Here is a 19,448-nt window from a genome sequence, read left to right on the forward strand (position 1 = left end):
AGGGAGGGAGCAAAATCCTTAAGTTGCATCCTGGAGAACTTTTTTAGCCAGTAGGTAGAAAGCCCAACAAGGGAGGGGCAGTTCTCAACCTAATATTTGGATATGAGCCCGGGCAGGTGGAAGGCATATCAGTAGGGGACATTTTGGAGATAGTGACCATAACTCAGTTAGATTTAGGATTGTTATGGAAAAGGATAAGGTTGGGCCAGGAATAAAAGTTCTATACTGGAGAAAGGCTAATTTTACTAAGATGAGATACAATTTGGTCCAAGTGGACTGGGAGCAGCTACTTGCAGATAAAACTGTATCAGAGCAGTGGGAGGCATTCAAGGAGGTAATAGCGAGAGTACAGGGCAAATATGTTCCCGTAAAGACAAAGTGGGAGACCAAGTCTGGAGAACCCTGGGTGTCAAGGGACTTAAAGGTTAGGATTGAGAAAAAAGAGAAGCTTATGGCAGATACCGAGGCCTCAATACGGCAGAGTCCCTAGAGGAGTATAAAAAGTGCAGGGGGGATCTTAAAAAGGAAATTAAGAAAGCTAAGAGAGTGCGTGAGAAAGCATTGGTGGGTAGAATAAAGGAAAACCCAAAGGGATTTCTTAAATATATAAAGAACAAGAGAATAACTAGGGAAAGGGTAGGGCCAATTAGGGACCATAGAGGTAATCTGTGTGTGGACCCTGAAGACGTGGGTACAGTCCTCAGTGAATACTTTGCATCGGTCTTCACAATGGAAAAGGACAACGTAGACATCAGGGTGGAGGACTGTGAAATATTAGAGGAAACTAACAGAAAGAGAGAGAGGAGGTACTAGCGTGTTTAGTGGCCATAAAAGTGGATAAAACCACAGGCCTGGATGAGATGTACCCCAGGCTGTTGAGAGAGGCAAGGGAAGAGATATTAAGGGCCTTGGCAGTAATTTTCAAATCCTCTCTGGCCACAGATAAGGTGCCAGAGGACTGGAGGACTGCTAATGTTGTCCCATTATTAAAAATGGCAGGAAGGGATAGACCAGGAAATTACAGGCCACTCAGTCTAACCTCGATGGTGGAGAAGTCAATAGAAAGAATTCTGAGGGACAGAATACATCTGCACTTGGAGAGACACAGATTAATCAGGGAAAGTCAACATGGATTTGTTAAGCAAAGGTCGTGTTTGACATTTGATCGAATTTTTTGAGAAAATAACCAGGAGTGGTGATGAGGGTAATGCTTTTGATGTGGTCTATATGGACTTTAGCAAGGCTTTTGATAGCAGTCTGGTCAAGAAAGTAAGATCCCATGGGATCCAAGGCAAAGTGGCACGTTGGATCCAAAATTGGCTGAGAGGCAGGAAGCAGAAGGTGATGGTGGAGGGATATTTCTGTGACTGGAATTCTGTTTCCAGTGGGGTTCCACAGGGCTCAGTGCTGGGGCCTTTGCTGTTTGTGATGTACATAAATGATTTGGATTTAAATATAGGGGGTATGATCAAGAAGTTTGTGGATGACACGAAAATTGGTTGGGTGATAAGTAGTGAAGATAGCTGTAAACTGCAGGAGGACATCAATGGACTGGCCAGGTAGGCAGAGCAGTGGCAAATGGAATTCAACTCAGAAAAGTGTGAGATAATGCAAATGGGGAGGGCTAACAAGGCAAGGGATTACACTAGAACAAAAACAAAAATACCTGGAAAAACTCAGCAGGAGAGGGATACAGTTGACGTTTCGAGTCCGTATGACCCTTCATCAGAACTAAGAAATATAAAAATGAGGTGAAATATAAGCTGGGAGAGGGGGGTGGGATAGATAGAGCTCGATAGGGAGCCAGTGATAGGTGGAGGCCAAGAAGAGACTGCCAAAGATGTCATAGACAAAAGGACAAAGGGGTGTTGACGGTGGTGATTACACTATGAAGGGTAGGATCTTGGAAAGTACTGAAGATCAGAGGGACCTTGGTGTGCATATCCACAGATCCCTGAGGGTAGCAGGGCAGGTAGATAAGGTGGTTAAGAAGGCATATGGGATACTTGTATTCTATGCCTCAGCTAATAAAGGCAAGAGCAGGGAGGTTATGTTGGAACTGTATAAAATGCTGGTTAGGCCACAGCTTCTCCAACTGCGTGCAGTTCTGGTCACCACATCAGAGGAAGGATGTGATTGCACTGGAGGGTGCAGAGAATATTTACCAGGATGATGCCTGGGTTGGAGGGTTTGAGCTACGGTGAAAGATTGGATAGGCTGGGGTTGTTTTCCTTGGAGCAGCAAAGGTTGAGAGGGGACCTGATAGAGATGTATAAGATTATGAGGGGCATGGATAGGAAGGCACTTTTTTCATGAGTAGAGTGGTCAGTAATCTGGGGTCATAGATTTAAGGTTAGAGGTAGAAGGCTAAGAGGGGAGTTGAGGAGAAATTTTTTCACCCAGAGGGTGGTAGGAGTCTGGAACTCTCTGCCTGAAAGGGTGGTTGAGTCAGAAACTCTCGTAACATTTAAGAAATATTTAGATATTCACTTGTATTGCCATAGCCTCCAGGGCTTTGGGCCAAGCGCTGGAAAATGGGATTAGTGTAGTCAGATCTTTGTTGACCGGCGTGGACACAATGGGTCAAATGGCTTCCTTCTGTGCTGTACATGTCTATGAATCTATGAGTTAGGCCTCATCTGGAGTACTGCGTCCAATTCTGGGCATCATACTTGAGGAAGGATGTGAGGGCATTGGAGAGTATACAGAGGAGATTCACAAGAATGATTCCCGGGATGAAGAACTGTAGCTATGAGGATAGATTGGAGAGGTTGGGACTTGCTTTCCTCGGAGAAAAGAAGGCCAAGAGGAGACTTGATAGAGGTATTCAAGATCCTGAGGGGTATGGACAGGATAAATAGTGAGAAACTGTTCCCATTCAAGAGAACATCAAGAACTAGAGGCCACAGAATCAAAATAATTGGCAAAATGAGTGAATGCGATGTGAGGAAAAATTTTTTGGGAGTCTGGAGCAAACTTCCTGAAAGGGTGGTGAGGCAGGTTCAGTCGAGGTATTCAAAAGGGAATTGGATTGCTACCTGAAATGAGAGAATGTGCAAGCTTACAGGGTTAAGGCAGGGGAGGGTACTAGGTGGAATGTTCTTTCAGAGAGCCAGTGCAGACTTGATGGGCCAAATGGCCCCCTTCTGCACTGTAAAGATACTGTGGTGCCATGGCCTGCACTGCACTCCTTCAAGGTTTGTCATTCCCAGCAGCCTTCAGTACTGAGTACCGGTTTGAGAGTGGCAAACATCCCAAAGATTACTGCATTCCTGCCCTTTTCCATCCTCTGGATAGCCACCCATCTACTATCCTGAACTCTCTCTGACTGTGGGGTGACCACCTCCTGGAACATACAATCCAGGAAACTCTCATCCTTCCTGATGCTCTGCAGCAACTCCAGCTGCTCCATAAGCTTGGAAACCTTGAACTTGAACTCAAGCAGCTGAAGACACCTGGGTCCCCAAGATACATGACGTGCTCTGATATTCCTACATGCACAGTAATTTCAAACAACAAGGCTGAGCCACACAATGGTCTAACAAAGACTGGGCAGGATTTTGAGGTTGTTGGGCGGGTGCTGTGGCCGGGCCCGTGTGTGGCCAGGAAGCGTTCTGCCACCCACGATGGGCCCAGACCGCGATTTCATGCTGGCGGGCTAATGCAGTTCCGCACTGGCCGGGAAGGGGTGGGCAGAGGCTGGGGCCTGTTGGCTGCCGAGTCCAATGGCGACCTGGCGGCTGGTTTAAGAACGGCCCAGGCAGCAACTGGAAGGCTGCCGTGGAAGGACATGTGTTCAGCGTTCCCAATGGAGTTGAGTGCGGCTGGACACGGAAGGCAGGAGGGCAGGTTGGGTGGGCACTGAGCCCCCTGCTTTTCCGACGATTGCCTCACCATCCTCCTGGAGGAGGTGGCTGCCACCTTGTCCCCAGAAATGGGAGGAAGAGGAGGCCACTGCACAGTGACAGTACGATGACTTTAGCTAATGACAAGTCCTTGTTCTCCCTTTTAGGTTCACCAGCAGGCATTCGCTCTGTGGACCCCCGAAGGGCCACCCCTGATACCGGAGGACCACCGGGCTTCTGTTTTACCTGCGTCACACCCGCTCTCTGAAGCGGGCACCAGCGCAGATACCAGCACCTTGGTGGGCATTAGTTTGGTGGCTAGTATCTTGGTGCACATTGGTGAGGGCATTTCATACTTGCTTGAGGTGCAGACGGAGGCAGAGAATGCCCAGGGTGCCGTTAGTCGGAGGACTGCTGAGGACCAGGATGATGCTCAGTCGAAGGCTGATTATAAGCCTCTGGAGTCATCCATTAGGCGGCAGATACTGGATATCCAGTGACATGTGCAGGAGGATCTGGCGGAGATCCATGAGGGTATGTGTACCATGGACTCTGTTATGGATGGGTCCATGCGGAGCATCAGCACTGTGTGGACTCTCATGGCCAAGCGCATGGCCTCTTCCATTGAGAGGGTGGTGACTTTCATGGAGCGGCAGCTCCAGGGAGAGAATGAGGGGTTCCTGGGGTTGCGCTCGGACCTGCAAGCCTTCACACAGGCACTGAGCTCAGGCAGTCAGTGCCAGTGTGGGAGATGGATGAGGCACCCAATATCCCAGCTAGGTGCCCGTCCATCAATGGTGAACAGGGAGATCCAGAGTGACCTCATGTTAGCTCATGAGCTGCTTGTCATCTCTTCAGGCTCCTCTCGGGGCACTCAGGATGACGGCAGCAGCTCCTCCACCCCTCTGCCAGTGACTGTCACATCTGATGAGGCTGCGATGACTGGGGAGATGCCAGCCATGGCACTGACCGCTCCCTCCTAGGCAGGGCCAGCACAGGCACGACTGGCCAGAGGACAACCGCGTCAGCAGGCTGTCTTCAATGCCGGTACCAGCAAGGGGAGTGCACCAAGATGTAGCACTCGCAAGGGTAAGTTAAAGGTATCATGAGCACAAGAGGGAGAGTTCATGGGTGATTTTATGTTCATTTATGTTTACTTTATCTATACTGGTCTGGCAATGAAGACCAGAGAAGTTTATGTATATAGTTTGATATTGTCAAAATGAGATAAACCTTGTTTTTGTCATCATGGCCTGAGTAGGCTTCACCTTTTTATTTTATTGGTGCAGGGTGCATCAGTATGTAATACTAGATGTAAGTGGCTCTGAACTTTATTGCACAGGTACTGAGTGTTCTTTGAGTTCAAATGAAAGGGTTCTTTCAGACATCCGGGATGGAGGTGGCAGCCCTGGCGTGTGGTTGAAGCTGATCTTTGGTAGCCTAGCTGAAGGAACGTTGGATCAAGGTGTCCCTGCCTCCCTGCAGGTTACTGAGGTCTGCCTCCACACCCTCAGCATTCTCCTCACCGTGCTCCTCTTTTGACTCACTACTAGACTCATCATCTGTGGTCTGTACAGCTGCGTCAAGATTCTCTTCCTCCACTGGGTCCCCCCTTGCCAGTGCCAGATTGTGGAGGGCGCAGCACGCAACGACACTCAGTAATGTCCACTCTGGGGTCTATTGAAGGGCACTCCCTGAACGGTCCAGGCATCGGAAGTGCGTCTTGCGAAGACCTATGGTCCTCTCTACTACCGTCCTTGTAGAGGCATGACTCGTAACGCTGCTCTGCCTCTGTTCTTAGGTGGCAGAGAGGTATCATGAGCCACCACTTCAACGGATAGCCCTCGTCACCCAGCAGCCATCCATCCAGTAGGGCTGGAGCACTGAAGAGCCCCGGCACCTGGGAGTATCTGAGGATGTAAACGTCATGGGAGCTGCCAGGGTACCTTGCACACAGTCTTGCAGAATCTGCGTCCTGTGGTCATACACTATCTGCATGTTAATGGAGTGGAAGCCCTTCCTATTGATGAAGGCACCGGGCTCACCTGCTGGCGCCTTGATGGCCACGTGTGTAGTTGATGGCACCCTGGATGCGGGAAAACCCAGTAATCGCTGCAAACCCTCTGGCTCCCTCAGCCTGGCTGGCCTCGTCCATACAGTAAAGAATAAAGGTCAGTACCTGCCTGAACAGAGCTTCTGTTACCAGCTTGACGCAACTGTGGACAGCTGATTGGGAGACTCCACACAGATCCCCCCCCAATTCCTGGAAAGTGCCAGAGGCATAGAAGTTGAGGGTCACTGTGACCTTCAGAGCCACTGGCATGGGATGTCCACCCACACAGTCGGAGCTGATCTCAGGCCCAATCATCTGACAAATGGAAGTCACAGGTTCCCTTGAGAGGCGGAGCCTCCTTCAGCATTGCACCTCAGACATATTGAGGTGGCTGCATTGCTGCCTGTAAACACTGGCAGCAGGATAGTGGCGTCTTCTGTGGCCTCTTCCGCCTTAGACTTCCTGGCTCTGCACCCCTTGTGCCTGCGCCTTTCCTCCCACATGTCTTTCCCTTGGAAGCTGCATTGGGACACCTGGCCTCCTCTCCCTTCTGCCCCTCTCTTCCTCCTCAGATGAGGTGCCACCAGTGGAGACCACACTCCCCATTACCAGGGTAACAGAAGGCTGTCTGATACCTTGTAGGGTCCATACAGCCTGAATCCTCTAGGGACCTTGCAGATACCAATGAGTCCTAAAATGAAGCCTGGAAATGCTAAGAATGAAGCTCTGAACAGAGATGAAGCTGCCAAGTACCAATAAGTCACCTGCAGCAAACTATCTACCAAATTCCTCACTACTCACACTGGCAATGCTGCTGACCCTTTTTATCCTGCCCTTGGATGAGGGTTTTGAAAATGTCAGCTGGCCACCTGCCCATTTTGCACGTGCGACGATCAGAAAATCTCACACGCAATGAAAAATCAACGTAAATTGGACTGTTAATGGCCTTAAATGGCTTATTAATTAATAGCGGGCGCAGCTCCGGCACCCACTCGTGCCCGCTGAGGGAAATATCGCGCGAGTGCGCAATGACGTCAGGACATTTGCCCAACGTCATCGCGCGATTTTACACCCGATCGAGTCAGGCGCACAACCACCCGCAGGATGTCAAATTCTGTCCCCTGTTTTGGCTTTTAGAATCTAGTTAGTACCTTGTTTAAACTATAAATTAATGCCTCTATACCTGCTCTGTGCTAATGCCCTCATTAATTCACTTATTAAATTCCCGATTGAAATTTTAAATTTCCCAGCTCTTTGTTTACCCTTGTTTTGTCTCAGAGAGCAACAAAGAGAAACACACACCAATCAATCACCTGCTTTTCAAACAAGCTCGCTTTTATTCCCACTGACTTCCCACTGCTGCTTTCAGCTGTGTATACCAGCACTATTTCCTTTCAGGTTCACACTCCTCTCATTGAGTCTTCCACCATCGCCACGCACCAATTTTAGCTCTGGGTCTCTGGCACTGTTCGCACCCAGGCTTCTTGTTGGACTTGTGGGCAAGAGCCTGGGACTGAGGTTAATCAGTTAGGTTCATGAAGGAGCTGGCACAGGTATGATGGGCTGAATGGTTTTCTGTTCTGTATCATACTATGATATTGACTCCAATATTGACAGAATTGTTTTACGAGCAGGGCACAGAATTTTGTTTTTTTTTAAAACAGGATCCCTGCCCAGAAGCCAGCCTGATTAACAGGCTTGGCTCCCAGTTAATCACGCCAGAACAGGCAATAGCCTCAGGTAAGGAGCCTGCAGCTCAGTGAGAAAGGGAGACTCCAATTCCGAATGGGGACCAGGGTGAGGATGGTCTCTTTTCCGACCCTGAGGAAGAGGGGTTCTGATGCCTGACCTGGAGGGGCTGTGGGTGGGTGGCGGATGCCTTAGCAGGTAAGTGGGTTGGGAAAAAGCACTTCTGCTTCTCCTGTCCTACAAGCAGTGCTACAAAGGGATCTTTTCTCCGTAGCAGTTCTTGCATCTCTTGAACTTCCTGCCAGCATTAACTCTGTAAAGCAGATAAAATGTGAGACTCAGTCTTATTACAGTATTTAAATCACCAGCCCATGCCTGGGAGCAGGGTAACTGCTTGTTCTGGTCCCAGCTCCATTAAACCCAGAAGTGAGCGAATTGGGAATGGATTCGAGATTTAAAATTTTTTACATCTCACCCTGACCCCACCAATCTGTTTTTGGGGGGTTAGAACATACAAACATACAAATTAGCAGCAGGAGTAGGTCATATGGCTCCTTTCAGCTGCTCCGCCATTTAATAAGATCATGGCTGATCAGAATGTGGCCTCAAATCCACATTCCTACCTACCCCCAATACCCTTTGACTCCCTTGTTAGTCAAGAACTTATCTACTTCACCTTAGAAATATTCAATGACCCTGCCTCCACTGCTCTCTGAGGAAGAGAGTTCCAAAGACTCTCAACCATCTGAGAGAACAAATTTCTCCTATTCTCCATCTTAAATGGGCGACCCCTTATTTTTAAACTGTGCCCCCTAGTTCTAGTCTCTCCCGCAAGGGGTAACCTTTTAGCAAAAACAGAATTACCTGGAAAAACTCAGCAGGTCTGGCAGCATCGGTGGAGAAGAAAAGAGTTGACGTTTCGGGTCCACACGACCCTTCAGCAGAACTGAAGTATAGTTAGGAGAGGGGTGAAATATAAGCTGGTTTAAGGTGGGAGGCGGGGGGAGAGAAGTTGAGGGTGGGGTGTTTGTAGGGACAAGCAAGCAGTGATAGGAGCAGATAATCAAAAGATGTCACAGACAAAAGGATCAAAGAGGTGTTGAAGGTGGTGATATTATCTAAGAAAAGTGCTAATTAAGAATGGATGGCAGGACACTCAAGGTACAGCTCTAGTGGGGGTGGGGTGGAAAGATTGACAAGGTATTAGTTGTAGATTTAAAAATAATGGAAATAGGTGGGAAAAGAAAAATCTATATAAATTATTGAAAACAAAAAAAAACAAAAGGGAGGGGGGGAGGAAACGGGGTGGGGATGGGGGGAGGGGGAGTTTAAGATCTAAAGTTATTGAATTCAATATTCAGCCCGGAAGGCTGTAAAGTGCCTAGTCGGAAGATGAGGTGCTGTTCCTCCAGTTTAGCCCGTTTAAGGCTGGAAGAAACTTACCTTAGTTTATTAACTTACTTTATAAGTTAACATATTTAAAGTAAATACTAATTAAATGCTAACTGCAGACCTGATGTTTAGAAAGCTATTGATACTTAAAATTCCCCACTCAAGAAATTCATATCAGCTCACTCTGCTCACTCAGATTGCTTCTGGTTCTTCCATCATCCAAATCTGTGCTGTCCAGTTATTGACCCTTCAGCCAATCAAAATGATTTCTTTTTATTTACTCAAACCAAACTCTTTGTGATTTTCAACACTTCTATCACATTTCTTCTTGGCTTTCTCTGCTCTAAGGAAACAACCACAGCCAATCTATCTTGTAGCTGTAATCCCTCATTCCTGGGTCCATTTCGCACCCTCTTCAAAGCTTTCCTGTGTTTCCTAAAGTGTGGTGCCCAGCATTGCCGGGATCGAACTAGTTTTTTTTATGTAAGTTTAACATGATTTCCTGGCTTTTGTACTCTATGGACAGAATTTCCTGCCTGTCGGGCAGGCGGGCCCGACCGAATCTCCGGCGGGCGGAGAGGCGATCTCTGCTGGAGAAGCGGACCCTGTCGCCATTTTACGAGGGTGGGCCACTTAAGGCCCACCCAGCGTGACGTCCGGCGGGAAGCGCTATGCGCTTCCTGAGCGGGCGGGGGAGATTCCCCAAAAGTGAGAGTACGCTCTTTCATGCTCATAATTTACATAATAACTTTATTAAACTTTTTAAAACCCTACATGAAACTTCATCCCGCCGCTGGATGAGGTTTTCATGTTTTATCTATTTGCCGCCAGGGCTCCTGGCCTGCCCACCAACCTTAAGGTTGGATGGGCAGGTCCTTGTATAATTGATCCTGTCAATGGCCTCAATTGGCCATTGACAGGTTGGCGGGCCTGCAGCTGATTTTGCCACGGGCCCGCCTTCCTGAAAATTTTAATGGGGCGGGATGACATCGGGGGTTCCGCCCAACGTCATCCCGCGTCGGTGAGCGGGCCCCACCCCTGCTCGCCAACGGCAAAATTCTGCCCTATGCCTCTAAAAGGACAAGAATCCCATATGCTTTATTAGCTGCTTTGTTAACTTCTCCTGTACCCTTCAAAGATTTGTCTGTAAATACCCCAGAGGTCTCTCTGCTCTTGCACACCCTTCAAAATTGTACTGTTTAGCATTAATCACCCTTCCCCATTATTCCTACCAAAATGTATTACTTCACACTTTTCTACATTGATTATTCCCTTCTCTAACCCAGGATGTTAACCCAAATACCTACAATCACTGAACTAACTCAACACAGAATGAACCTGGGACCTTACTGGCCTCTTTGGTTCAGCTATTGACTCCATAAGCTCACCCAGCCATCAGTGGAGCTCCAACAAAACATCCATTCAAGGAATAATATTGGCAAACACAGAGGTGAAACTAAAATTCAAAGCCCTTTCAAGAAGAAGTGGGTTTTCGTAGATCGATGCTGCTTGGAGGCTCAATGAGTGTAGTTGTATGGGAAGCACCAGAGTGTCTGAATTTCTTGGTTGCCTTCATTGACAAGATGTTACTTGGCCTCTTCAAAACCTGGGGAAATTCTCACTGAGTACTTCCCTCAACACATGGTAGCTTAAGTCCTCATTTTGTAGTAAAACCTTGGAGCAATATTGTGCTGCCATAGAGTTTCTTTACATGTTTTATTTTCAAATTTTTCTAAATTTATTTTTACATTATGTTTCAATTTTGCTCCATTGACACAAAAGAGAATCTTCACTTTGTTGGGCTTAAGAATGACTGTTGTGTATTCCGGAATTTAATGAAATTTAGGTGAAACAATTTGGGAATCCATTACAGTGTGCTGTAGTCAAGTGTGCATGTTCCCCTCTCTTTTAGGTTTTGGCTCACCTTTTGGACATGGTATTCCACAGTGATGAAAAGGAAAAAGTTATTCCATTACTTGTTAACATTATGTACTATGCGGTGCCTTATCTTCGCAATCACAGGTACTCCAACCTATACTTCGGAATGTAATTTCAATTTTATTCCTTGCATTTAAAATGTGCCATTTATAAGACTAGTTTGTCTAGTGCTGGGCCTTTTTCATTACTGAATTTCAGTTCCTGTGTCACCTGATTTTCCAATACAATGATTACAATTCATGATTCTATCTATGCATTTATCATTTTAAACAGAACACAGACTCTATTCCAAAAGCAAAGCACTGCAATGCTGGAAGTCTGAAATAAAACCTGTTTGAAATACACAGCATGTCTGGGTAGCATCTGTGGAGAGAGAAATAGAGTTAATATTTCAGGTCAATGATCCTTTATCAGACAGATCCCCTCTCCCACTCTATTCTGCATACAAGAAACTCGACCTGTCCTTGAATGTTGCCAAAATAAGACTCTCACCTGGCAAGCCAAATGTTTCACCTCCCATGTATGTTGAAGGAGAGATTCAGGAACATGTTGAGCATTTCCCATACCTTGACAGCCACTTCTTTCAAAAGGCCACTATTGATGAGGAGATCCAATACCGGGTTAGCTGCATCCGTTCAGCCTTATACAAATTACGGCAGCAAGTGTCTGAAACAAAGACCTCTGTACGTCAACAAGAGTCTTAGGGCTGGATTTTCGCAGAGTCGGGGAGATTCCACAGATCTTTAAAAATGGCGCCAGAACCCAATCCTGGAATTCCTGACCCTATTCCTGGGTTTCTAATTTTTAACAGAGCCTTTTAAGGGTTTGGGTCATGAGCCCACACCCTGCATTTCCAACCTGGTTGGCTCCATTGTGAGGTTAGGCATGTCCTAGTCCTCAGCAATTTTCATGGAGTCAGGTCAGCTTTTCAAAGAGTCTTGGTTCACAGCACCTTGGAGGTGTCGTGAACCATGGTCTACATGAGGGAATCTTTTGAAAGATAAGTCCAAAAGCTCCTCCTCAGCCAAGCCTGCATTCTTGGCTCAAAGCCCAGATGTCCATTAGAGTACTGAAACACCTGGGTCCCAGGAAAAACATTGTGTGATTGACAGTTTTTTCTCTTTGATCTATGCTGTCAGTTGCACAATGTTTATTTACAAAAAATAAAGCGGTTTCAAGTGCTTGACTCTTTTAAGGGCCTGGATGATTGACACTTCTATTGGCCTGTAGTAAAAATTAGTTTTGTTTTAAGAAAGTGGAATGTTATCGAGGCTTTTTTCAGAAGCTTTTTTTACTATTTTCCTGACTCCCGCAACCCACCTCAAGGATTAGAACCTTCGTGTATGGAGCAGTTGTCATCACCACGCTCTTGTACTGTAGTGAGACCTGAACTTTGTATCAGTGATACACTTGAGTGCTAGAGAAATTTCATCAACAGCTGCATTCTCCATATACATTGGCAGGACTGTTGAACAAGTGCTAGTGTCCTTCTTGCCAGGTCCACAACCATTCAGGCAAAACAACTGTAACGTAAACTGGATGGACTGGACAATGTAAGTGGATGGCCGAAACTGTCTTCCCCTGCCAGGTTATGTTCTCTCAGCTCTCAAATGGTTAATGTTCCAAGGGAGGACAAAGAAAACACTTCAAAGATATCCTGAAGCTCTCCTTGAAGCATGGCAGCATTGAATTTAACGTCTGGGAGGAGCTTGCTACTGACTGCTCAGAATGGCGACAACTTGTCCATCAAGCTGCATCACCAATGACACAACGATGAGGCAGAATGGCAGCAGAGAAACAAAGAAAAGGAAGCAATTTCTGCTTTCAGGATCCCACTACCTTGTGGGATGACCTGCCCCATGCATCCAAAGATCTGCAGGTCGAAAATGCACCAATTCAGTCACATGAAGATCACATGATCTGCTCCATGTATCCAAAGATCTGCAGGTCGAAAATGGGCCAATTCAGTCACAGAAGCTCAACCTTGAGTAGACATCATCCTTGAATCAAGGGACAGCTGGCAACAACAATCAGACAGCTGCTACCAGACCTGCTGTCTATTTCCAGCATTTTCTGTTTTCGGTAATTCACTAATGGAATTAAATTTAGAATTTGAATTTTTTAGATTGTGAAAAATGTCTGATAGATTTCTTTTTGCATAGAATTAAACCAGTTTTTTAAATATTTAAGTCTTCAAAGCCCATTTCTGTTTGGGTGGTGGGTAAATGAGTCTAAGATTTCCATCCTATGTAAGATTTTTTTTCTCCTCCCTCCATTTCTGCACACTAGGAGAATAAACTGCCTGTTTTTTCATTAGACTGCACAGTCAACCAACTGAAGGCTGAGCTGGACTAATCCTTCATTTGTCCCCTGCTTCATGCCCACCTGCAGATTTACGGTTGGGAAGTCGTAGTGTGTAGATCACAGACATGCACTGCTAATCCAATGTCCAATGCTGCAAGTCTGTTAGTATTTTAATGTGCTGTCGAAATATCTAAAATAAAGCTAGATTTATCTGTGTTAAGGACTGAGCTAAAAGATACATGCGTGTTCTTTAGGAACCTTTTGTTTAGCAACAGTTGGTGCTGAGTTTAAATAGAAAATGTATTTTATAGTGGAATTCAGGTATACAAGTGTAATTGTTAGGACACATGCAATAATTACCTTGTTTTCTTTGGGTAAAATGTCCTTCAGAGTTCTTTTTTATTGTCATATATTTGACTCTGAGACTTGCACAGCTAAGATGATCACTTGTTTCACATTTGTTCTGTATGTATTGAAGTCTGTACAATTTGAACTGGAATTCAACACATTTAATTCTGTTGGGCGTTTGGAAGCTTATTGAATATGAGGTCGAGCAAAACAGGCTGGTGTCAGTGGATTCTGTGTTGGAAATCCTTGTTATTTTCTATGGCTGTTTCTGATTGCGATTTTATATTTTAATCAGAATGAACTATTGCACAGCTTTCCTAAATGTGCTTTTCTTCTAGTGCCCACAATGCCCCAAGTTACCGAGCGTGTGTGCAATTGGTAAGCAGTCTGAGTGGCTATCAATATACCAGACGGGCTTGGAAAAAAGAAGCATTTGATCTTTTTATGGACCCCAACTTCTTCCATATGGATGCATCTTGCGTTAGTCAGTAAGTTGTCTATGTGGCTTAGTTTTTATATTTCTGGAAGAAAAATCTATTCTGTTGTTACCAAAATTATTTCAAGTAGGAGGAATGTACTTTACGAGGAAAGGTGAAGCAGGTTGAGATGAATGGTGTGATCTAGTTAATGTTTTCCAGCCTATGTAGATAACTTAATATAGGCCTAAATTTTTCCCACGTCAGGTGGGCTTGGCAGGAGCGGGTGGGGGCCACCAGTGATTGGCTCCGCACCGCCATTTTACTTGGGCAGGCCAATTAAGGCCCGCCCAGCGTAATACGCGAGCAGTAACACTGAGTGCCACCTGTGCAGGCGGGGGAAGGAGGGAGCATGCACGCAAAAGATGTTTCGATCTCTCTGAGGCATGAAGCTGCCTCAGGGAGATTGCAGCGCTTTTGAAAAAAATAAATAAATGCAATAAGAATTTAATGAAACGCCCCCTCATGTGACTGTGTCAGATAAGATGTTTTTATTTTTCATAAAAAGTTTTTATTTAATTCGTAAAAACTTTAGGAAGCCTCATCCAGCTTGTTTCCTTAAAAACATAAAGGCTGCTTGGCCTTTTAGCCTGCCCGCCAACCATAAGGTTGGACGGGCAGCGTAAACTTGAAATTAATTACTTTGTTAATGGCCTTATTAGGCCTTTCAATTATCGGCAGGCACGCAACCAACTCCCAGCACGCGCCCGTCGAACGAAATATCGTGAGACAGCGCGATGATGTTGAGACGCACGCCTGATGTCATTGCACATCATTTTATGCTCCAGCGTGTCGGGCCCACCCCCACACACTGATTGTGAAATCCTGGCCAAAGTTAATTCTAGCAAGTTATTCATTGTCTCTTGGAAATTCCAGGAATCAGTTTAAAAATTGGAAAGCTAGGAGTAAGATGCAAAACAGGTTCCAACAAAGGGGTAATAAATCCCTGGAATACGTTACCAGGAAAGCCATTGAAACAAGTTTTAGAACCAGGTTCAGGAGACAGTCTGATGTGTTTCAGGAGAGAGGAGAAATCAAGGGAGCTGTGGGTTTAAGGATAAGCAATGTATTCATTGAGACAGTTGCAAGTTGGAAAAATTACATGGTTTCTATGGTTGTATTAATGTTTTTCACATAAGAAATGACAATTTCCTGTTCAGCTGTCACTTCAAATTACCACCCTTCTGGAGGAGATGTCACCTCGGTGGTTGGTTAGGGCATTGAAAATTGAAAGATAAGCTGTGAAGTTTTTTTTCTGGTTCATTGCTCATCTTTGGCTGAACAGTGTACAAAATACAAGTAGAATTTTCAGGCCATGAAGTGCCAGTCAAATTTATGGGAAATTGCTATTTATCTTGGGGTAAACCAGGTTGGTAAAGGTAATGTGGGCTGCATCTCAACCAAGCAGCATCGAAGAGTCAAGCTATTAATAAAGAGGCAGATTATTTAAACTAACTGTGTAGGAGGTAGAAGTCAACTTGAAATTTAGATGATCAAAACTTAGAAGATGATCAAATAAAAAGTGAGAGCAACATAGGTCTGAACCTTCTGGTCAGCGTACAAGGGCGGACCCCACTCATCAACGCGTAAAATAACGTGCGGTGACATCGGGCGTGTGTCCCGACGTCACCGCGCATCATTCCGACCTTCAGTTCGGCGGGCGCACACCAGAGTCGGCTGCGCGCCCGCTGAGCTGTCAAAGGCCTATTAAGGCCGTTAATAATCTAATTAAGCTGGTTGTCTGGGCTGCCCGTCCAACCTTAAGGTTGGTGGGCAGGCGAAGAGCCCAGGTGGCCTTTGCATTTATCATGAAACCTCATCCACGGGCATGTGCCAGCTCATGTGATACTGTCACATGAGGGGACATGTCTGAATATTTTTTTTTCTTTATTTCAATGCATAATAGTCAAAATAATCTCCCTGAGGCAGCTCTGTGCCTCAGGGAGAATACTGCACTCTTTTGCACGCATGCGCGAAAGAGCACAGGCCCCGACTCTCCTTCCTCCCCCCGCCCGCACAGGAAACGCTCAGCGCTTCCAGGCGTGCGTCACGCTGGGTGGGCCTTAATTGACCCGCCAACATAAAATGGCATGCAACCGATGGCAGGCGGCAATTGGCTGCGCACCCTTCTGTGCCCGCTCCCGCTCAGACCCCCCCAACAGGGAGAAAATTCTCCTCGTAGTGTTAATCCAGAACCAAGAATAGAGACAAAGTAAAGGAAGTAAGGTACATCCTATTAACTGCTGACACCTGAATGCTAGAAGCATTTGGACTGAATTAGAATCAAAGGGCTGAATTTTGCCATCGGCTTGCCCCGGTGTTCCCCCCGATGTCATCCCGCCCCGTTTAAATTTTCAGGAAGGCGGGCCTGCAGCAAAATCAGCTGTGCACCCGCCAACCTGTCAATGGCCAATTGAGGCCATTTGACAGGATCATTAAAACAATTAAAGGACCTGCCCGTCCAACCTTAAGGCTGGCGGGCAGGCCAGAAGCCCCGGCGGGGACAAGAAAAAACATGAAACCTCATCCACCGGCGGGATGAGGTTTCATGTAGGGATTTTAAAAGTTTAATAAAGTTTTAGTGTAATTTATGAACAGGTCCCATCTCATGTGAATGAGGGGAACATGTTAAGGATTTTTTTTTTCTATTTTTAATGTTTTTATAACTGTCAGCGATATCCCTGAGGCAACACTTAGCCTCAGAAAGATGTGTGCTTTTTTGTGCACATGCGTGAAAGAGCACACTCTCGCATTTGGGGAATACCCCCCTGCCAGCACAGGAAGCGCACAGTGCTTCCCGGCGGCCGTCACACTGGGCGGGCCTTAATTGGCCCGTCCACTTAAAATGGCGGCGGGGCCTGCTTCTCCGGCAGGGATCAGCTCCCCGCCCCCCGGGGATTGGGTGGGGCCCGCCTGCCCGGTAGGCAGAAAATTCTGCCCATAGACTCATTACAGCACAACAGGAGGCCATTGAGTCCATGCCGGCTATCTGTAGAGCAATTCAGTCATTCCCTGTTTACTTGAGTTGGAAACATCAACTTGGCATAAAGATCACAAAAGTACAATTCACCTTTGATGATGGGAATTGATTTAAAATTCAAGAATGTAGATAGGAATTAATTTAAATTGCAACAATGTAGTATGACAGAAAAGGGAGCAATGTGTGCCAGGATCCTGCTAGGGCTAACTCACATATAGGCCTCGGTCTTGTAAAAAAACAGTGTAAGGTCTAGAGCCTCTGGGGATCATTGTGAGCAATACAAGTATATTTAAAATCATTTAACAACCTTTTGAAGATGGAAATTTCAAAGGAATAAGTAGTGAACAAAAATGAGATAACTGGGAAATATTGTTGTGAGATCACAATTGGACAAAAGAAGGAGCCCCTTTAAAGCTTTAATGCGGAGTAAGTATGTCCCCAAAAAAAAGAAGCACAATCTAAACAAGCTGGCCCCAAAATGAAAGAGTTACTCAGTTAAAATGGCAATTAAAAATTGTACAAAATCTATAGGGAAAAGGAAGGAGAGTTATCTGTAAAAAAAAATATATAAATGAATTAAATAGGCTAAAAGAATATCAAGACATTTATAATCACATCTGGCTGTGCTGATTAAAGTGTATCTTGCCTCAAATCCAGGATCCTCTATTTATCTGTAGGTTTAACAGATTTTGTGTTTCAAACCTGCAGTTGGAGAGCCATCATAGATCACCTGATGACCCATGACAAAACCACATTCAGGGATCTCATGAGTAAGTATTTGGTATCGATTTTCTGTCCACTCCTTTATGCACACTTGTTTGTCTTCGCTTGACGGTTTTCAGTTGGCACAGCCTTACTGTATCTATTGGGAATGTTTTTGTACTCCTCTATATAAAATCTGCTGTAAGGTATGCTCAACAAATAGACTTGTTGAGTAATTAGTTATGTATGAGTTAATAACAGTGCAAGAAACAACTAGTTCTTTTTTCGTTTAAATATGCAGACTTTATGATGAGCAGCTTTTGAGAAATTTGAACAAAGTAATGTTAATGAAGTTTGGAGTTGATGGAGCATTTTAACTGTTTAACTAGAAACTACTTATTGCACACACAACATTAATTGTTATTTATGAAATTATTAGAAGGGATTGGGCTTATAGTTTGTGGGTCCAAGCCTCAGGCCATGTTATATTTTCTCTCTGTTTGTACCCCACCTTTTTTACACACGTTTGCTTGTGATGTCCATCTCCATTCTTTTTTGTCTTTTGCTTTGCCTTTCTTACCCGCTCTGTCTATGTTACACTTCCAGTGACTCTCTCTCCAATTTTTCTGGCTACATTCTGCCTGAGATTTTGGTGTCAAAAGTTCTCTGTGCTGAAGCTGACTCACCAACAGTCAGACAGTACTAGCAGAAAAAATCCCATGGGGTTTACCTTTTCCAACGTTGATGTACACTTCTATCGGTCAAATGTGGAATGATCAGAACTATAAATGCAAGTGCTAGAAAGCGATAGCAGTTTCTTATGCTAACAAAGACACCATTTGACATTCTTTTTCTCAATTTCCACTAATAGGTTCCCTGATTTTTCTGAGTTCGTAGATTTTTGAAAACCAACATTTCAAAGGCCCAAATCCTGTTGCTCCTAACAAGGAAATGGGAGGGAAAAAGAAAGTGGAGGATGACATTGGTTGGGGTTTCTGTACTAATTAGAGATCATATAATGGTAGTAGAATAAAGAGATATCATTAAGATTAGAAGCAAGAGTCTATAAGGATTGAGAAAGGATAAGAAGGGATTGATTGATCTAATAAGGGTATTCTATAAACCACCTAACAGTGAATGGAAAATAAGAGAAGAAATATTGATGCAAAACTATGAAATGAGTAAAAGAAATAGAATATTTATCATGGGAGATTTCAACTTCTCCAGATAAATTAGCAAGAAGAGGTAGGAAAAGAGTAAAAGGGGAATGGAGTTTTTGCAGTCTGTTTAGGACTTGTTTCAGACACAGTATACAAAAAGCCCAACAAGAGAAGTAACACTGCAGGATCCAGCAATGGAATTTAAACCTGTGAAGTTAAGAGAAATGAGCATAATGGAGCATCAAAGCAATTGTGATCACAACACAATAAGGTGTAAAGTAAATATTGAGAAGAACACAAGTGAAATGAATACAGAACTAATAGATGGGAGGAAAAATTATCTTATGGGGATAAGAATAGAATGAGGGAAAACAAAAAGGTAGAATAGCAATGACTTAAATCAGTATTTAATCAGCGATCAGTAGGGTTCAGGGGAAATATGTTTTGTGAAAAAAGCAAGAAGAAACGAACTACAGATGCATAAACACAAAGGACAAAATTGTAATTAATCTCAAAGGCATACACTTTGTATATAGACAACGAAAGAAAAGATAACAAATG

At 44.9% G+C, this 19,448-nt stretch overlaps 1 protein-coding gene across 4 annotated transcripts in view; it reads left to right on the forward strand.

Moving 5' to 3' along the window:
• The window catches only part of dop1a (DOP1 leucine zipper like protein A), a 366,113-nt gene that overhangs the window by 312,082 nt on the left and 34,583 nt on the right, over nt 1-19,448 (forward strand). For all 4 annotated transcript variants that reach the window (XM_078556811.1, XM_078556812.1, XM_078556813.1 and 1 more), the window contains 3 exons: nt 10,892-11,001; nt 13,908-14,057; nt 17,734-17,795. In XM_078556811.1, the coding sequence (XP_078412937.1) occupies nt 10,892-11,001; nt 13,908-14,057; nt 17,734-17,795 (322 nt within the window). The remainder of the gene's footprint in view (nt 1-10,891; nt 11,002-13,907; nt 14,058-17,733; nt 17,796-19,448) is intronic.

This window comes from Cetorhinus maximus, chromosome 14 (genome assembly GCF_964194155.1).
Source record: "Cetorhinus maximus chromosome 14, sCetMax3.hap1.1, whole genome shotgun sequence".
Taxonomy (NCBI): domain Eukaryota; kingdom Metazoa; phylum Chordata; class Chondrichthyes; order Lamniformes; family Cetorhinidae; genus Cetorhinus; species Cetorhinus maximus.